Raw genomic sequence first — 21,906 nt, 5'->3', positions numbered from 1 at the left:
ATATGTTTAGTTTTAAACTGATCAAGACTTTTATCAAAGAGGGGGAGATGGATAATATTTATTAAATGACAGGCACTGGACCAACAGGTAAGAACATAGCAAAGGACAAGCCAACACAGTTTCTGTCTTCAAGGAGCTCACAGCTAATTCTAACTAAAGAAACTATTATGGTCAAAGAGCACAAATATTTAAAAACTTGTTTAAGCTTCTTATTTATTTATCTTCCTAGTGATTTAATAATGTAGGATAAGAGGGGTACAATTCCACACAACTCCCACCACCAGAGTTCCACATTCTATCCTCTCCATTGGAATTCTCCTATTCCTCTGGGAGCACAAAGATCTTTATGGGGTGCCAGTAGATGTGAGGTCTAGTTTCTGTAATTGTTTCTCCACTGGACATGGGCACTGACAGGTCACTCCATACCACCAGCCTGATTCTATCTTTTCCTAATGGGGTTGGGCTCTGGAGATGTGGGGTTCTAAGACACATTGGTGAGGTTGTCTGCCAAAGGAAGTCAGGTTGGCATCATGGTGTTTAAGCTTTTTAATATGACTTACTAGTTACCTTTGAGAATAAGTTTGTTGCATTTAGAGGTCAGGCTACCAGGGATACCTTTTTGATAAAGAATGAGACACAGAAAGAAAAAGGGAGAAACAGCTGAAACACTATTCCATTGCTTTTGAAGCTTTCTCTTTCAGGTGGGGACTTGGGACTTGAACCTCTGTCCCTTCACTTAGTAATCTGTGTGCTCTCCCATGAAAGTCACCACCCAGCCCCCAACTTGTTGCATTTTGTTACTATCAGACTATTAACACTAAGTTTGACCAAGCATTACCCTCCACATTTCTTACTACTTTATAGTTTTATGAGAAATACCTAGTTCCCATAGCAACTTTCTGATCTTAGTAGTAATATTTTTAAATATGCTCATGAAACACTTATATCTACTCTTACAGCAGTCATATGAAAAAAAAATTCACTACTTTGTTGAATTCGCACTATTTTCATTAGTCAGTTTCTGCATCTTAGAAAGACTATTTAATATATTTCATGTAAACATACCACCAGTTTGTGGAGTTTACTGCATGTGAGATGCATACACACATGTGCACTTATATTATTTAACACAAACTGGTCCTGAGGTCCTATCTACAGAGCTATTGAGACAGGAAATAATGATAGATCATGCAATGTTCAGTCCGTTCGTTGAGTTAATAGTGGTTCTAGAACAAGTATTAGAAAGGAATTAATAAAATGTTTTTTAATCTAATTTTAAACATTTAGTTTTCTTCATTCAATTCAGATTTACTAGAGTAGCCGAGAAAAGCAGTATCATAGTGCTTATGTTTGTGTGTTTTTTAAATATTTTCAACTGTATTAAAAGAACTAAACATACTGTGACAGAATCGAGCTTTTGTTTCACTTGCTGCATCCTCAATGAAGAATTTTCAGTATGGAGATAGTCATCAAACTCAAAAGATCCTGGGTGAGGCAGTTTAGGAATGGTACATAATGCATCTTGACTCTGGTGTATCCCAGGTAAAGGAAATGTTTCATTGCAGTGTTTGAACTTTTCAGCCTCTTTCTGGGGAGCTGGAATATGAATATATAATTCATTCAATGATCATAGCAAAAGCCCAGTGAAATCCTTAGCCCATGAAATCACAGCATCTTATGATCAGAAATTGCTTAATATACTTTAAATACCAGCTAATAATAGAATAACATGACTAGCAAAATGTAAAATTACTAAATACTATAAAGCTATAAAGAAGGAAATATAATTTTACAAATAAATCTCATGTTGGTCTGGGAGGTAGTGCAATGGATAAAGCATTGGATTCTCAGGCATGAGGTCCTGAGTTCAATCCCCGGCAGCACATGTACCAGAGCGATGTCTGGTTATTTCCCTCTTTCCTCCTATCTTTCTCACTAATAAATAAATAAAATATTTAAAAAACCAAATAAATTTCATGTCAAGAAGTATTAAAACTGGTCCTAGAAAACCATACAACATTCCTGTTGGGTAAAACAGAACAAACTGATATGGGAACTTACATGTACATATAAAGGTATATGTATACATGCATATGTACAATACATCAACATATAGAGAGTATATTAATATAAGCATGATATAATAGTTCAATTTTAAAACAAAATAATTATTCACAAATTCATTTACTTAAAACAAATACTTTTATATTTGTGTTACTGAACTCTTAAACATATGTACATTTTATGTAATAATGCAGCATAAACATGACACTTTTTTCATTTTAAATGCAAACACCTTTATTATTTCTATAATTAAGTGTAACTACCATTCAAAATGATTTATATTAGCTCATCTAATGAACTAGCAAAATCTGTGAATGTACCCTATTACTAAAAAGTCATTACATTTTCTCTTTTCTTTTATTACAGACTATGCATGAAGTACTTTCAAAAGTTTGCACAGATTTCTCTCTCTCTCTTTTGATAGGGATAAGATTTACCTTTTATATTCTCAGGAATTGGTTCTCAGGAAAACGAAAGCATGTGTCAATACTAAAATGTGTATATAGATATTCTTAGTACCTTTATTTGCCATAGTTAAAAACTAATAAGGTGGCCGGGTGGTGGTACACCCAGTTGACTGTGCAGGTTACCATGCACAAGAACCCAGAATTTGAACCCCCATTCCCCAGCTATAGAAGGGAACATTTACAAGTAGCAAAGCAGGTTACAGGTGTCTACGTTCCTTTCTCTCATCTCTCTTCCCCTCTCAATTTCCTTCCTATCAAGAAAACAGAAAAAAAAAAAAAGCCAGCAGTAGCAGTGGATTTATAGTGTTGGCACCAAGGCTCAGCGACAATCCTAGAGGCAATAAATCCTAGTGCCTCTAAACAGATAAATGGGCAATCTCTGATAAATCTAAAAGTGAAAAAATATTCATAAATCATGAGGAACCATTGATAAACTCTTAAAACACATGAATTTCAAAGGTAATATGAGTAAAAAAGTGCACCAAAAGGAGAGTCTCTTCAACAAATAGTGTTGGAAAAATTGGGTTGAAAGATGCAGAAGAATGAAACTAAACCACTACATTTCACTAGTCACAAAAGTAAATTCTAAATTTATCAGGGACTCAGATATTAGACCAGAAACTAACAAATACTTGGAAGAAAATTTTGGCAGAACTCTTGAATCCAATTGCAAGAAAGACCAAAACAAAAATACGGCAATTGGACTACATCAAATTAAAAAGCTTCCACATTGCAAAATAAACCATCACCCAAATAGATCCCTTATAGAATGGAAGAAGATCTTTACATGCCATATATCAGAGAAAAGGTTAATAACCAAAACATATAAAGAGCTCACCAAACTCAGCAACAAAAAAACAAATGATCTCATCCAAAAACGGGGAAAGGATATGAACAGAAGAGATCCAAAGGCCAACGTGTGAAACAGTACTTCAAGTTATTGTCAGAGAAATGCAAATGAAAACAACAATGAGATACTTCACTCTTATGAGAGTGTCATATCTCAGAAAAGGTAGCAACAACAAATGCTAGAGAGGCTGTGGGGACAAAGGAACCCTCCTGCACTGCTGGTGGGAATGTAATTGGTCCAACCTCTGTGGAGAGCAGTCTGGAGAAATCTCAGAAGGCTAGAAGTGGACCCTATTACCCTGCAATTCTTCTCCTGGGTATATATAACCTAAGGGACCAAGCACACCTATCCAAAAAGATCTGTATATACCCAAGTTCCTAGCAACACAATTTGTAATGACCAAAACCTGGAAGCAACCTAGGTGTCCAACAACAGATGAGTGACTGATACACACACACACACACACACACACACACACACACACACACACACACACACACACACACACACACACACACACAATGGAATACTATTCAGCTATTAAAAATGGTGAATTCACCTTCTTCATTTTATCTTGAATGGAGCTTGAAGGAAATCATATTAAATGAGATAAGCTAGAAAGAGAAGAATGAATATGGGATAATACCACTCATGAACAGAAGTTGAGAAATAAGAACAGTAAATAAAGCAGATTTTAGACTAGAGTTAGTGAACTGCACCAAAGTAAAAGACTCTGGGGAGGGGGTTAGTGTTCAGGTCCTGGCACATGATGGCAGAGAAAGACTGGGGGGTGGGGGCTGAGATTGTTATATGGAAAACTGAGAAATCTTACACATGTACCAATTACTGTATTTTACTGTCAACTGTGGACCATTAATCACCCCCCAATAAAGAAAAAAAAGCAAAAAAGGAAAAGGTGCCCAACATAGAACATTATATAGTACACAGATTTTCACTTATATACAATTTTTGAAAATGTAAATTAATTTAGTCAGTACCTAAGGGGAAGGAGAAATAGAAAGAGATAATAAAGGGAGGGAGAAGGTAACTTTTAGGGATGATACCCATATTTATTATCTTGATTGAGGTGACTGTCTCATGTGTAAACAGGCCTGGAAGAATATATTGGGTTGTTGGAAAAATCATGATGCATTTTTGCAACTGGGAACATTCCTACTCATGACCACAGAATGTGAGGTGAGACCTACAGGGATGCAGAGGTTACATAGGCCCCTGTGCTGAATATGGGCCCCAGGTAAAATCAATGGCATTTATAGTCAACAATATTTATATACCTTTCATGTATTTGGGAGCTACTCTCTTCCCTGATCCAGGTTTCTAGTCCCTTTTCCAGCCATGACATCATCTCCCCAAACAATAACTTGAGTCCACCTGCATATCAGATGTCAGGCTCAGGCAAAAACTAGTATAGTCATGGGCCCCTTGGAATATGACTAAAATAGACCTACTAGATATTTCCAAAACAGAGACCCCAAATCTTCATCTGCAATATTCCAGTCTTTAGGTAAACGATTAGTCAACAACAGTTTGTTTGGCTTTATATGTTAACTCATTTTTCAGCCACTAAGTTCCAGATGCTACCATGATGTCAACCACCTTCCCTGGGCAGAAGACCCCACCAATGTGTCCTGTAACCCCACTTGCCCAGATCCCAGCCCCACTAGGCAAAAAGTGAGACAGGCTGGGAGTATGGATCGACCTTTCAACATCCATGTTCAGCAGGAAGCAATTACAGAAGCCAGACCTTCCACCTTCTGCACACCATAATGATCCTGGGTCCATACTCCCAGAGGGATAAAGAATAGGAAAGCTATCAGGGGAAGGGAGGGGATACGGAGTTCTGCTGGTTGGGAATTGTGTTGAACTGTACCTCACTTACCCAATGATATTATCAGTGTTTCCATTTTTTTTTATTTAAGAAAGGATTAATTAACAAAACCATAGGGTAGGAGGGGTACAATTCCACACAATTCCCACCACCCAATCTCCATATCCCACCCCCTCCCCTGATAGCTTTCCCATTCTCTATCCCTCTGGGAGCATGGACCCAGGGTCATTGTGGGTTGCAGAAGGTAGAAGGTCTGGCTTCTGTAATTGCTTCCCTGCTGAACATGGGTGTTGACTGGTCGGTCCATACTCCCAGTCTGCCTCTCTCTTTCCCTTGTAGGGTGGGTCTCTGGGGAAGCAATGAAGTTGAAGGGTTGTCATTCCACACGTGAAGTCTCTAGACACAGTCTGAAGTGAAGCATGTTGAGGTGGCAATCATTGTGTTGGTTAGGTTGTGATCGGCAGATGCAATATTATATGATATGGATTGGGAGAGGCATATGGGAAAGTGGACTCCATAACACCCAACCAAAAAGAGGTGTGTACTCCTATGTTCATAGCAGCACAATTCATAATAGCTAAAACCTGGAAGCAACCCAGGTGCCCAACACCAGATGAGTGGCTGAGAAAGCTGTGGTATATATACACAATGGAATACTATGCAGCTATCAAGAACAATGAACCCACCTTCTCTGACCCATCTTGGACAGAGCTAGAAGGAATTATGTTAAGTGAGCTAAGTCAGAAAGATAAAGATGAGTATGGGATGATCCCACTCATCAACAGAAGTTGAGTAAGAAGATATGAAAGGGAAACTAAAAGCAGGACCTGACCAAATTGTAAGTAGGACACCAAAGTAAAAACCCTGTGGTGAGGGGTAGGCATGCAGCTTCCTGGGCCAGTGGGGGGTGGGAGTGGGTGGGAGGGATGGGTCACAGTCTTTTGGTGGTGGAAATGGTGTTTATGTACACTCCTAGTAAAATGTAGTCATATAAATCACTAGTTAATTAATACGAGAGGGGGAAAATTAATTGTATGTCTCGAAGTTTTTCAAAACACAAACTGAATCTTTTCAATATATAGGCTGTGTAACTGACATGCAGACTCTCTCAAAAACCTAGACCAAGTAGATCAGAAGCAACCAATAGCACAGCTATATACAAGATGCTGGGTACTGTACAGCAAACCCTAACAAAAGGACTTTTCAAAGTTAACCCAATTACCAAATAATGTGATGATAACATTAACTATCGATTGTCTTTTTGAACCCTAAGACAGCAGGAACCTCACATCTCCACTATAGAGCCTCTATTTCCCCGAGTGTTTCTATTTTATAAATAAAAATTAAAAAAATAAAAGAAATCTCTTTTGCCAAATAAAGAAAAATCCATCATGGCTTTTCCAATAACCTAGTAGATTTTGAATATATGCAGATTTTTACATGCCAATTATACTTTAGTAAAGCTGTTCACCAAAAAAAGCAAATAGCAAACTAATGATAAAGAGGAATAATAATATGCACAGAATACCCATAAAATCAACTAGTAAATGATTACTCAAACAAAACACATGTAAAAGATGATTAAAGTAAGTACATGAAAGGGGAACTAATTTTTAGAAGGAAATGTATCTATTCCTATACTTCTGAGTTTTTTGTGAACTTGACTACTATTCTTCTGCATATTATTTTGGATTTCCTTACAATACCTAGAACTTAAATAAAAAGGCTATATTTATTCATCAATGGGGGGGAGTGAAAGAGGGAGAAAGAAAGGGAAACAATATCACTCTGGCACATGTAGCACTAGCAACTGAAATCAGAACCTCAAATTTTGAGTTTCCAACACTTTAATCACTGAGTCACCTTAAATGTTGTAGCACTTGGAACTTCTACTTTAATCTCAGACACTCAAAAATCAGTTAAAGAAAATGAGAATATATATATATATATATATAAAACTAGGGGGATGATGAAATTATTGCACCTTTGTTTATACAAGTACATGTCCTCCTAGTTTTGTGCAGTAGGTATCTGCTACATATTCTTAGCTCCCTTCCCCCCTACTTTAAGGACTCCAAACCCCCTCTCTCCCAGGGCCCCTTATTCTTTTAAGCTATAAAATAATAAGCATTCTATGGATTAGAATTTAGGAGGAGTAACCTAAGTAGAGGGAACAGAAATGGAAACAGAAAGATTACATTTCATGATCTTTGCCATTCACTATTTTCCTGATTTTATCATTTTGTTAAGACTGCTGCAATGGATGGAAAACAAAATCAGATTTAGCTGTTTAATGACATTTATATTTCCCCATTATTATTTTACTCCAAGCTCCCAAATTCCCAAATGACAAGCAACAACTTTCTAGGTTATTCTCTTTTTAAACTTATTTGAGAACTATTTATTTATTTATTTATTTATTTATTTATTTATTTATTTATTTATAAAGGGAAATTACAGCAAGAGAGACGTCTGCAGACCACTTGTGAAGCCTTTCCCCTGCAGGTGGAGAGTGGGGGTTTGAACCTAGGTCCTTGCACATTGTAACATGGGCACTCAACCAGGCGTGCCACCACCCGGCCTCCAGAATTTTTTAACAACAAAAAAATAACAAATATTGTTCCTCTATTTTTCTAGGTATTAAGATGCTTTTCAGGGAGGATTATAATAGGTTAAATTAATTCAGATAACAAAACAAAATAACTATATATTTTTTTCTAAAGGGAATTTTGTATACAAAAGCCATTTCTTCTGTGAAGATGAGAAAAAATATTTGCAGTATTTACAAATCCCTAGCTTCTCAGACACTAGATGTTTCTTACAGGTTCTTGTATTCCCCCTACTTCCAACTACAACCCTCTACAAATACATACACCTATTATAAGACTGCAGAGCTTATTACATTGTAAATCAGTTATAATAGATTATAGTTATAATAGATGATGTCTGATAGTCTCTTGTGATTTTTTAACATTTCATGTTTCCTTCTTAATAATTAATTAATTAATAATTAATTAATTAATCAATTTTTTAAGGACGGAGGGAGAGATTAGAGATTCCAGAGCACTGTTTAGCTCTGGCTTATGGAAGCACTGAGGAGTGAACAGGGGACCTTAGAGCCTCAGGCATGAGAGTTTTGCATAACAATTTTGTTGTCTCCCCAGCCCATTTCAGAGGCTTCTAAAAACAATTCTACCGAGCTAAAATACACTATCACAATTAGTAATTATTTCCTTGTCATTTTTTTCTTCTTTGCTGATTTAACTTTTATGTTTAAAATACAGTTTTAACCTAGCCTGACATGATTAAAATATCCTCCCATTAGTTTTTATCAGACATGTCTTGAACAATCATGGGTACACAAAGACAATGACTCATTTCTAGAGTGTATCTTTTGGAGGTCAGCAAGAAGATACTGCAATGTGCTAAGTGGTACACATGGGTGAGGTACTGAGAACATAAAGATGGTAAATACATTTATTTGAAGGGATTTTATAACCATCAAAATACTTTTAAAGAAAGAAGGAAGAATATGGGATAATCTCACTCATAGACAGAAGCTGAAAAATAAGAACAGAAGGGAAAACACAAAGCAGAACTTGGACTGGAGTTGGTGTAATGCACCAAAGTAAAAGACACTGGGGTTGGTGAGGGGGAGGGTTCAGGTCCTGGAACATGATGGCAGAGGAGGACCTAGTGGGGACTGAATGGAAATGTGGAAAACTGAGAAATGTTACACATGTACAGACTACTGTATTTTACTGTTGACTATAAACCATTAATCCCCCAATAAAGAAAATTTAAAAAGGCAAATAAAAAAAGTACTTTCAACTTGGGATTCTAAGTTTTACACAATTAAAATAATTCTTGAAATGTTTTCATTTCAACTGACAATCCTTTGATTTATATGAGTTCAGTGCATTTGTGTATTTTCTGACCTTAAACAATTACAAAAAATAATGTGGTTTTCTCAGTAGATTTTTATCTTTAGAGAAGGAAGAATGGAGGAAATAAGATATTGACATTTTTATCCAGTGTCTTTTGCACTTGAAGAAAATACATGGCTTGTTGTTATTAAAATCTATGTGTACTTATGTGATTCTTATAATAAAGTACAACTAAAACACCATGTATGCTTTTTACATTTATATTAAAAAGACTTCCTTCTAGTCTAAAATTTAATTCTTTTAAGACCTATTATTACGTGCAGTCCTCTTACTGTGTATAGCCATTTCACTTGTTATCAAATTATTTAAGTTCTACATTATTTCTGTAAGTCGATATTTTTCTCTGAATCAAGCAGTTATACAGCATGCTTCCTTTTTATCTTTTATTTAGTATAGAGCTTTTCTATGCCCTGAAAATTTGTTTCCCCCTAAAATTCATGTGATAAAAGTCCTAATGACCATAGTGCTGATCCTAGGAGATGGGGCTTGTCACAGTCAGTTAGATCATAGCAGTAGAAACACTCATGCATGGAATTATTACCCTTATAAAAAGAGATCAGAAAGAGCTTTCTTGCTCCTTTCACCATGTGACATTACATAAAGAAAGAGCCCACTATGAATCAGAAAGCAAGTTCTCACTAGACAATGCATCTACCAGTGGCAACTGTGAGAAATAAATTTATCTTGTTCATGAGTCACTCAGTCTCCGGTATTTTGTTATAGTAACCTGAATGGACTAGACAAGACTATTCGGGATTAATAAGAATGTTATCATTATTATTAGTAGTATTATTATTGCATATTACTGATTTGTTCCTGTATCAGCTGATCTGAAGATAGTGGATGAACGAATCAAATAAGTTCTACTGAAGCAACGCTTGAATTCCTGTAACCTGGATGCATTTCTGAGTCTGCTAGTAATTTTATATTTCACTGACATATTTTATAATTAGAACTTGTGTCACTAGCAAAACTGATATATAAGAAAGTGACATGGTCTGCCTTGATCCAGTTTCCAACTCTGACACCATCTCCCCAGATAATACCTTTAGCCCATCTGCATGTTAGCTGTCAGGATCTGGCAAAATTTAGTAAAGTTATGGGCCACTGGAAATATACCTAAAATTGATTTCCTAGCTTTTTCCAAAATGAAAGCCCCAAATTTCATCTGCTATATTTTAACCTCTAGGTTCCTGTTCATTAAACAATTTGTCCTGCTTTATATCTTACAGCTTTTCAGCGACCAAAATGTAGATGCTACCATGATGCCAATCTGACTTTCCTAGGTAGAAGACCTCACTAATGAGAGAAAGACACCTGTAGCACTGCTTTACCACTTGCAAAGCTTTCCCCCTTTAGGGTGCCTGGGGGCTCAAACCCAGTCCTTGCACATTGTAATATGTGTGCTCAACCAGGTGTGCCACCACCCAGCCAGATGCTGTGCTATTTTTATCTCTGTCTCTCTGTCTCTGAAAAAGTCAGCTTAGAATGGTGAAGCCCCAAAGGAAACAAGCAACAATAGTAGTAAAAATGAGTTAGCTGAATAGCAGAATCTATATCTAAATTACCCGAAAAAAGTTATTATCTTTTTATTTCCTATTCCACTATCAATCATCAAGCTTTACAATATTCATTTGAAAGTGTGTACCATGTATGTTGTCACAGATGAAAGCTAGGATTTTCCTGTTATGGACTGGCTCATAAACTCTAATCTTAAGCATTGCTTCCAGTTCATTTTATTCTTTGATAAAAAAAAAATAACAACCATAGCACTTTAATTGTTTAAAAATTAAAAAATGGAGACCAGGGTCAAAGAGAAAATGATGCTATTTGTCTAGAATGCCTATCTTCTTTTTTTAAATATTTTATTTATTTATTCCCTTTTGTTGCCCTTGTTGTTTCATTGTTGTAGTTATTATTGATGTCGTTGTTGTTGGATAGGACAGAGAGAAATGGAGAGAGGAGGGGAAGACAGAGAGGGGGAGAGAAAGACAGACACCTGCAGACCTGCTTCACCGCCTGTGAAGGGACCTGCCTGCAGGTGGGGAGCCGGGGGCTCGAATTGGGATCCTGACGCCGGTCCTTGAGCTTAGTGCCACCTGCGCTTAACCCGTTGTGCTACAGCCCGACTCCCTAGAAGCCTATCTTCTAATTCTTATTCTAGTCTTTCCAAACACACGGTTGTCTCCTCACTCCATAGTAGCTTACATTTTGTTGGACTTTTTCATTTTAATGCAGAGCCAGGGAATAAACTCAGTGTCATGATCATGTATGATGCCACTAATAAAACTCTTTGGTCCAATATTTAGTTTGTATTTTAAATTTACTTTTTGTGTGTGTGTGGTATTTGGGACTTGAACATGTGTGATATTACTGCTCCCAGGGCAACTTTTCATTTTTTTTTACTTCAGGTAGAACAGAGAGAAGAGAGAGGGGAGAGATGCAAAGAGAGGGACAGACATCACCTCACCTCTACTCTACCACTTAGGGAGCTTCTCTCAGAGCAATATTGTTAACAGGCAGTGAATGGCAGGGTTTGAACCCAGGGTATCACACATACTAAGATTTATATACTAACGGGTGTGTTAACACTCAGTATCCATCCAATATTTTTTTAAAGGAGGGAGAAATACCAAAGCACCCTCAATCGCTATCTAACAGGCCATGGCCAGTGCGCCGCTATGTTCCATCGCTGGGGAGCCAGAGACGACCCGAACTGCCCCTGTGGCTACAGACAGACTATGACCCACATAGTCAACGACTGCCACCTCTCCAGATTCAAAGGAGGTCTCGAAACTTTACATCAGGCTCAACCTGACGCTGTTGACTGGCTATGGAAGAAGGGCAAACGCTAGAAGAACCATTTTGCGATATTCATGAATGGTAGCTTAATGATATTCATGGTGCTTACATATAGTAAAGCCAGACAGAAATCCTGAGCTTTATGCTTTACCAACTAAGCCATCACTTGAGTTATTTGGTGTAAACACAAGTGTAAACATAAATATTGCCTGGATGAGGGAGTCAGGGCTCTGTTTTATGTGCAAATCACTAAACTGACTTGAGTTTTCTTTTTTAAATATTTATTTATTCCCTTTTGTTGCCCTTGTTGTTTTATTGTTGTAGTTATTATTGGATCGACCTTTTCGTGGTGTATCCCGTGAGTACCCATTCATTGGGGAAACTGACAATCCTTCCTAGCCGACTGAATCCACATGGATCCCAGTCACTTTCAAAGCCAGCAACAAGCAGCTCCTGACAGCTTTCAACCTGACCTGTTGACTGGCTACGGAAGTAGGGCAAACGCTAGAAGAAGAAGTTATTATTGTTATTGATGTCATCATTGTTGAATAGGACAGAGAGAAATGGAGAGAGGAGGGGAAGACAGAGAAGGGGAGAAAAAGATAAGACACCTGCAGACCTGCTTCACCGCTTGTGAAGTGACGCCCTTGCAGATGGGGAGCTGGGAATTGGAACCAGGATCCTCATTCCAATTCTTGCGCTTTGCACCACCTGCGTTTAACTCACTGCGCTACTGCCCAACCCCCATTGACTGAGTTTTCTATACACCCTGAAACCTGAAATTAAGTACGTTTTCAAGTCAAAATTTAATGAAAAACAGTAAAATGGGCCAGTCAGGATATGACCAAAATTTGGGTAGTTTTGTAATATCTTAAAATTTGGAATGCTTATCTCTTTTGTATATGTGTGTATCTGTTCTTTAGGACAAAACGGATGAAACTGGAGCTGATTATGCTTAGCGAAATAAGTAAAGAGATTAGAGACAACTACCAGATGGTTTCACTCATATGTGTAATTCTTAATTTTTCCTACTAAGCTAGTAATATTTAAAATTCTGACTTACAGTTAGCTATGTGTGTCACAACATGATCTTTACAAATATGAAGATTATGTTTTTGCATTTTAGTCTTTGCTCACCAGCATGTCAGAAACACTACTAAATCATACATAAAGCTACAGACACTAACATTAGTTTAACTGGTATTAGATTATTTTTCTATTGTTGTTATTGATGTCATCGTTGTTAGATAGGACAGAGATAAATGAAGAGAGGAGGGGAAGACAGAGGGGGAGACAAAGATAAGACACCTGCAGACCTGCTTCACCACTTATGAAAAGACTCCCCTGCAGGTGGGGAGGCGGGGTCTTGAACCTGGATCCTTATGCCAGTCCTTGTACTTCTCGCCACCTACGCTTAACACGGTGCGCTAATGCCCAACTCCCCGTATTAGACTATTATATAAAAATACTGTAAAACTTTACCTCAACACTTAATGTTAAATTAACAAAGAAAATTCATTATTTTGGATAATACAGAGAACAAAATGGCTTAATGCATCATAGTTACATGCAACATCTGTAAGTGAATGATAAAGACAAGATTAGCAAGTTCCCTTTAACCTTGAGGGGTTTTCTCAAATAAAATAAGAAACCACACATTTTGGACCAAGGGGTGGCACACCTGGTTAAGTGAACACATTATAGTGTGCAAGGACCTGGGTTCAAGCCCCTGGCCCCCACCTGCAGGGGAAATCTTCACAAGTGGTAAAGCAAGGCTGCAGGTGTCTCTGTCTCTCTTCCTCTCTACCTTCCTTTTCCCTCACAATTTCTCTGTCTCTATTCAAAATAAATGAAGATTAAAAAAAATAATAAGCCACACATTTACTGCAAAAGTATTTAGTTACCTATTTTTGATATTTTATTATACTTATTTTAAAATATTTTTATTGTGAGGATTAATGGTTTAAACTAAATACCACTGTTGGTACATGTGTAAAATCTCTCTGTTTTCTGCCCTAGCCTAGGTCCTCCTCCTCAAGGTATATCAAGAAATGGAAAGAATAAAGATGACGGAGCCGTGATAGCTAATGTTTTATTTTTATTTACTTCGAAATTTTTATTACTGATTTAGTAATGGTTTCCAAGACTACCAGATAACTTCAGTTTATGCTAAAGAGAATTAAAAATAATTAAAATACTGTGGTGAGGCTGAGGAACAGCATAAAGATAATGTAAAAGACTTTCACACCTGAGGCTCCAAGGTCCCTGCAGAGACCTTAGAGTGCCTCCAAGGTCCCTTAGCCAGAGCTAAGCAGTGCTCGGTAAAAAAAAATATTAGTAAATAAAATAAATATAAAAGCAGTATTGCAAATCACTAGCTGCCCCTCCCTGCCCCCACTGAGGAAGTGGAAAAAAAAAAAAGAAGTTGATACCTGGCACTGGGGAGATAGTATAATGGTTATACACAAAGACTTTCATGTCCGAGGTTTTGAGGTCCCTGGTTCAATTGCCAGCACTATAAGTCAGAGCTGCATAGCGCTCTTGGTAAAATAAATAAATAAATAAATGAAAACAAGAACAGTGTGGTATTGAAACAAAAGTGGGCACTCAGGGATGGAAAAATAGCACACTTAGATAGTGTGTTGCTTTCCCATGCATGGGGCCCAGGTTCAGGGCTTGTCTTGATTGCCTTGAAGAAACACTTCAGTGCTGTGGCCTTTTTCACTCTGTCTGCATCTCTGCTCTGTCTGGAAAAATAAAGGGCATTCAACCAACGGAACATGACAGAAGGCCCAGTGATAAACCTACATACAAGAGACATCTAAAATATGTCTAAGGGGCCAAAAAACATTCAATGGTGAAAAAGGTCTCTTCAATAAATGGTGTTGGGGAAACTGGACAGCTTCTAAACATAGAAAGAAAAACCCATAAGGATAAAAAGGCAACCCTGTGGGGCCAGGTGGTGGTGTACCTGGTTAAGTGCATGTATCCCCATGAACCCTTAAGGACCCAGGTTCTAGCCCCTTTCCTCACCTGCAGGGGGAAAGCTTCATGAGTGGTGAAGCAGTGTTGCAGGAGTTCTGTCTCTCTTCCTCTCTACCTTCCCTTTTCTCAATTTTTCCATGTTCTGTCAAATAAATAAATAAATAGACAGATAAATACACAACAGGATCTATTTGTATAATTATTAAAATAAAAAGACAACCTCCCCCCCCAAAGGCAATCCAGTAACTGAGAGAAGATATTGGCACATCACACATCTGACAAGGAATAGATATCAAACTATCTAGTAAAGATATCTATATATATAAAGAACTCATATAGTTCAACAATAGCAAATAATAATAATGATAATATGGGCAAAAATCCAATCAGACAGTTTTATAAAGAAGAGATTTATATGGCCCACAAATACATGAACCAATGCTTCACGTATTTATCACTGGATAGCCTAATGTTTAAAATGCATGGGGTCTGCAGTCAAACTGAAATCAGCATTTTTTATAACTGAAAAATGCTTTACCTCAAGGAGGAACAAAAGGCTGTGAAATATAAAGGAAAGGGGGCACTATTAAAGCTTGTCTTAATAGAAGAAATGGCCATCGTGGTTTGCTTTCCAATTATAAACACAAACGGGCTCTCATTATCAAAGGTAGAACATGGTAAACACAAATAAATTTTACCACTTGCCAACTGGGTGACCTTAGGCAAATCACGTCATTCTCTGTATGTCTCAGCTTCATCATCTTGGTAATAATGGTATCTATCTTGTGGTGCCTGGGGAGGATTGTATGTATATAAAATAATGTGAAAAGTAGGGGGCATACAGCAATGCTTGCTAAATGTTAGCACCTACCATCACCATTATTATTATTCATCCCTGATTTAATGACTATGACTTTCATTCTATTTTTTAAATAAAATACCATTTTAGAGTATCTGAAGTTCTTAGATCAAACATTTGTTGGTGTAATAGGTATATGTTAGATACAAGCAATATGTTAGACATGTCTAACATGTTGGACTTTTAAAATTCAATTATCAATGCATTTAATAAAGTTTTTACAGGGATTTAAAAATTCAAATTCTTCTAAACTTGGGTAAAGTATGCCACTGTGGAAAAAAAAAAAACTATCAACTAATAGTGCAGGTGGTCTTCAATGGATATGAACAGTATAAATAAAATATTTGTTGTATTACTTACTGATAATACACTGTTTTCCCTTTAGGCAAAATTCATTCAGAGGTTTAATTAACTATTTATGAAGCACCAATGATTGGAAAGGAGAGCATTATCATTTGAATCTAATTCCTAGGTTTCATATCCCTCTTTTGTACAATATAGGTGCTCAATAAAAAATCGTCTTGCCTAATCACCCTAACTGAATTAATACTACAAAATGAGCATTGATTCAGAGGAGATATTGCCACCTAGTGAAAATTCGGACTCATTACCCAGGATTGTCAATGCTAATTAAGATTTGACCTATGTGTCAAAATTCAGGCTGAGTACTGTTAAGAAAAAGATGAGCAGGCCTACATCTCCACAAGATAGATTACACAATCAAAAGCCAATATCTCAAGAAATTTGCTTAAAAGGCAGTTAAGTGCAATAAACCAGAGCTTAAACACCAAGTCCAGATATATGAAGCCATCTTGGTTCCTGTGAAATGGAAATAAATATAGTCTCTTACCAAGATTATTAAAATTTATTTTTAATTTATTATTAAAATAAACATACATAAAGAGCTTTTAAAAGTACCAGGGACACAGAAAGTGCTACATACTAGCTAGAGCTATTTTTAAAATTAGAACAAGATCCTTGACATTGATTAGTAACAGAAAATTAATTATTCAAGCTCAGCTCTATAAATTTAACACAGCAGAAGCGTTTCTCTGACTAGTACTGTGTTATTATGGGAATCCTAAAAGTGCATTATCTGTGTGGTGCTCTGTGACTAAACTTTGTATTACTAGATGATTAACCCTTTCAACTTCAGGCAAGTAAAACTGCCTTATGAAAGTACAAATCTTATTTCTTACCAAAAAAAGAAAGAAGTCAGTAGAATGAAAGGCCCAAAAGACCACAACCTGAACATATGCTTAACAGGGAAAGATGGTTGCTGACTCTTCACAGATTTTGCTAGAACTGAAAGATAGATGATACATTTAGCTACCATTGTGGTCTCATATGCAGTTTATTTGGCTTCTTTAAAAAACGAGTTCTATTTTCCTTGAAAATTACCTAAATGTACTTAAAAATCCTGAATCTGGTCTACATAGTTCAAATCTTATACCACTGAATAAGTATGTAAAGGTATATATGGATTTTACTTTGGGATAAGAAACTGTGAATCTAATATTCCTGTATTGAAAAAAATAAACCAAAGCTATGGTAGGCAAATAATGTATTTTTTAAAGAAAAAAAATGAGTCCTGACTTTTCCGACAACTTAGTTATTTAAGAGTCTGAAACAATTTTTCAATTTTCCTATGCATATATAAGAACTGCTAAATCTTGTATTGCTCTAGATTATGTTGCTTCTTCCTAAGCTTCTTCTTTTTTAAAAATAGGCAGCAAAGAAGTTGGGAACACACATTGAGTTTAAATTTATTTGTAATGGTGTGTTGATATGTATAAAATTATATTCTGAACACATTAAATAATTATGACTTCAGATTGTATTACTTAATATTTTAATTTATAAAACAACTACAAAAAGATTTTCACCTTTATGTTAAGACAATGTGCTTATAAATAATGATCTTAAATGCATGCATGTGTTCTGTAAAACAACTTATCTAGAAGTGTATATGCTCAAGTGAAAGGAAAAGACTGACAAACAGAAAGAGTAAGGAAAACAACATAATAACGTTTCCATTCTAGAGATGTTTATAATCATATTAAAAGGTAGGTTTACAAAGTTAAGTGTTTAATTATTGAATGAGCATGCTAACAATCCATTTTACAATTTCTGTTTACAATTTCTGTTTTGAGATAGTACATACTGATTTATAAAGTATGTTCACAGTCCCTGACTTATAATATACACACACATATATGAGGTAGAACAGTCATTATTACTAGCAGAAACAGACTACATAAGGAAATGTAGCTGTAGGAAAGCAAGAAACATGCATAGTACTAAGTCTAAAACTCAAGTTTTCTTAATTCCTAAGTACTTTTTACCTTTCTTTTTTAAAATATTTATTTTATTTATTTATTCCCTTTTGTTGCCCCTGTTTTATTGTTGTAGTTATTATTGTTGTTGTCGTTGAATAGGACAGAGAGAAATGAATAGGACAGAGAGAAATGGAGAAGGGAGGGAAAGAAAGAGAGGAGGAGAGAAAGATAGACACCTGCAGACCTGCTTCACCGCCTTTGAAGCGACTCCCCTGCAGGTGGGGAGCCGAGGTTCGAACTGGGATCCTTATGCCAGTCCTTGTGCTTTGCTCCACCTGCACTTAACCCGCTGCGCTACAGCCCGACTCCCACTTTTTACCTTTCTATTCATGCTTCTAGAACAGACATCTTAGGCTAAACGTTTGTTGTTTAAAAACCAAATGGAAAAGCCAAATTGAGTTATTTTAATAAAAAATCCTTCTATCAATGACAAGAAATAATCTGAATGAAAAGGATGAATAGAACTTAAAGCTGCATTTTCAGTGACAAATTAAAAAGCCTAAAAAGGCAAATAAGAAACTGAATGAAAACTGTTGTGAAATCTCTACAGAGTCTGAGGAAATAACTGCGTTTCCTATTTCCTATAGAACAGTTCCGATTATAAAGTACTTTGGTATAATTTCATATGAAGAGTTAAAGTGGCTAGAAAGATCTGCTTGACAATATACATTCTGAATTAGACAAATAAAAGTGAAGTGTGTTGTTTAACAATTTTATCATTAATAATAGTGTCATATAGATAACATTATGTTAGTTCTTCACAATTAGAGAATCTTCAACTTTATACATTATTTTCTAATATATGGTTGAAAAGGCTCAATAAAATCCATCTTACGATCAAAATTTTCAGGTTTGGAACTCAAGCCTACTACCTAATAACTTGGCATTTATTAGGATAGTTAAACAACTTAATTTGCATACTACATTTTACCATGAACATCTCCTTAATTTAAAACACTGTCTAAATATTTCCACATTAGTATTACACATACATATGAAGACTTATATATTCACTGCATTACAAGTCAGCTTAGTAAAAAAAAGTCAATGATAGAGCCAACAGAATGCGTACTTTGCCATGTGTGCCACCTAGGTTCAAGCCTGATCCCTGCTCCACTGGAGTATTGCTGAGGGTTCTGCCCCTCCAAACCTTCCTCTACCTCCACTTCCCACTCACATCTCTGTCTCTATCTGAAAAATTGACCCAGACAGTGAAGCCTCAACAATGACAAAAACTAAACAAGAAACAAAACAAATAATCAAACAAAAAAACCCCACCAAAGTAGTAAATGATAGTATGCATCCTAAGCAACTTAGAGACTAATAAAGCCTTTTTAGTTTTATGTAAGAGCATATGAAGAATATGGAGCTGTAATTTTCAGAGTGGCAACATTATCAGTACTATGTGTAACAAAGAAATTCCAAGTTCCCTATAGGAAATAAAGACAGGGACAAGTTAGTGTATTGCACCAAAATAAAGGACTCTGGAGTGGGGGAGAGTGTTCAGGTCCTGAAACATGATGACATAGGAGGACCTAGAAGGGGCTGAATTATGTGAAAAGCTGAGAAATGTTACACATGCAGTATAATACTACTGTATTATACTGTCAACTACAAACCATTAACCCTCCCACCAATAAAGAAAAAATGTATAAGAATATACATCCAAGTTATTCTGAGAATGGTAAATTATTCTAAAATAATGTGTCAATTTTTATTTATTATTACTAGGAATGCTAGCATGGTATAACTTTAGATAGAAAAGATATTAGATTTCTTATTCTTGATTTTATTTTCACTGACTGGGCTTTCCCTTCCTTCCTTCCTTCCTTCCTTCCTTCCTTTCTTTGGCCTTCTTTATCATAAATTCTCAAAATTCTAATTTACTAAAACTATTTTAGTAAAGTTGAAACAAATTGAGAAAGTAACTCACTATTCAATTCAAAAGATTGAAGATGTACATTAACTGTTATTTAGCTTTAAATATTGTTAACATATTAACAATTACTTTAGGTGGATTATATCATTTAATTGATCTACAAAGTAGGAACTATCATTTATGGGTACAAACATAAGTATACAACTTCCTCTGTCATTTAAACTCCAAAATAATCATGCTTAAAAATATGTTACATCTATACTTCTATTTGGCTTTTACTAATATAGTCAAGAAAATTTAGTTAATACAAAGAATGATTATTTTCACAAGGTTCATGATTCCTCATTCAATTAAAATAAGGGATATTCAATCAAAGAAAAATAATATGAAAATATTAAAAAGTATATGCAAAATATTATTTACTTAACAAGTAGTATACTTACCATGGACATCATAAATATACAGAAGGATTGGCTCATTCTGCCCAAATGCAGAAAATGCAATCATATTTTCAAGTGGATGGTAGGAAATGTCTCGAATGGGTGACTTAAATGGCAAGTCAGCATACACTGCCACTTGATCTCCTAAATAAGAAAAGGCATGCAATAATTGGTACTGTTTCAGATATTTCACATTCCAGAATTACTCTTCAAGATTTACACATGCTTATGTTTACTGCAGTGATATATGCAGTAGCCAAAATTTGTAAACAAAGCAAGTATCCAAAGACAGATGAGGAGATAAGGAAATGTTCTCTCTTTCAAATTCTATTCAATTATAAGAAAATATCAGATTTTCATTCTTGCTACAACACGAGTAGCGGAACTAGAGTAGGGCATCATGTTAGATAAAGTAATCCAGATGAAAAGGGACAAGTACTAGATAAACAAACACAAACAAACAAACAAAGGAAAATACAGAATGTAACATTAATAAACTGTGGTCTAATTCAGAAGATCCAAGGGTTTCAAATGGAGAAGTAGGGAGAAGTTAGAAGGGACTGGGGATCTAGTCGTATCCTATTTAGAATGGAGATGACAGTCTGGCAAAGTATGAGACATGCTGACACCTGCTCTTGTGAGATGTGAAACCGGATCTCTTGACACCAGTCTTGATTATCAACAAAATGATTTAGGTGAAAATTATTCTTAAACTTATTATATGTATTTTTAGTGAAGATTAAGCTCATAATTACTTACAAAGAAACTTCAAAAAGGGGCGAAGTGATGGCGCACCTGGTTAAGGGCAAGTAGTACCTTGTACAAGGATCCAGGTTCAAGCTCACAGTACCCACCTGCAGGAGGAAAGCTTCATAAGCAGTGAAGCAATGCTGTAGGTGGTCTTTGTCTCTGTCTCTGTCTCTCTCCCTCCCTCCATCTCCTCCTCTTCTCAATTTCTCTCTGTTCTGTCTACAGTAAAGTTAAAAAGAGTTTGGGAAAAAAAAATAAAGTTCAAATACTTCTAAGTATCTGCATACCACTGTATCAAATAGTTGTTTTCATTCTGTTGGAGTTATTTCTTTTAACTTAAAAAAAATTATTATCTTTATTTTTTTTGTTGGATAGAGACAAACAGAAATCAAGAGGGGAGATAGAGAGGAAGAGACAGAGACACCTGCAGCACTGCTTCACCACTTGTGAAGTTTTCTCCCTTCAGGTGGGGACCAGGAACTTGAACCTTGTGTATTTTAACAAGTACACTCAACCAAGTGTGCCACCACCTGGCCCCCTTCTTTTAACCTTTTAAAGATTATTTTTAATTAATGAGTGAGGAGAAGTATTAGAACACTGCTCCAGTATTTGGTGATGGGGCTGAATCTGAGGCCTTTAGTTTGCTAAGTAACCTCTCTAGACCTCTGAATCCCA

The 21,906-nt window shown here is 36.1% G+C and overlaps 1 protein-coding gene across 6 annotated transcripts in view; it reads right to left on the bottom strand.

Moving 5' to 3' along the window:
* The window catches only part of AHI1 (Abelson helper integration site 1), a 270,191-nt gene that overhangs the window by 198,099 nt on the left and 50,186 nt on the right, over positions 1-21,906 (bottom strand). For all 6 annotated transcript variants that reach the window (XM_060190404.1, XM_060190403.1, XM_060190406.1 and 3 more), the window contains exons 17-18: positions 20,485-20,625; positions 1,400-1,596 (exon numbers count right to left, since the gene is read on the bottom strand). In XM_060190404.1, coding sequence (XP_060046387.1) covers positions 1,400-1,596; positions 20,485-20,625 — 338 coding nt within the window. The remainder of the gene's footprint in view (positions 1-1,399; positions 1,597-20,484; positions 20,626-21,906) is intronic.

This window comes from Erinaceus europaeus, chromosome 4 (genome assembly GCF_950295315.1).
Source record: "Erinaceus europaeus chromosome 4, mEriEur2.1, whole genome shotgun sequence".
NCBI classification, from domain to species: Eukaryota; Metazoa; Chordata; class Mammalia; order Eulipotyphla; family Erinaceidae; genus Erinaceus; species Erinaceus europaeus.
This window is presented reverse-complemented; position numbering and strand designations above follow the sequence as displayed.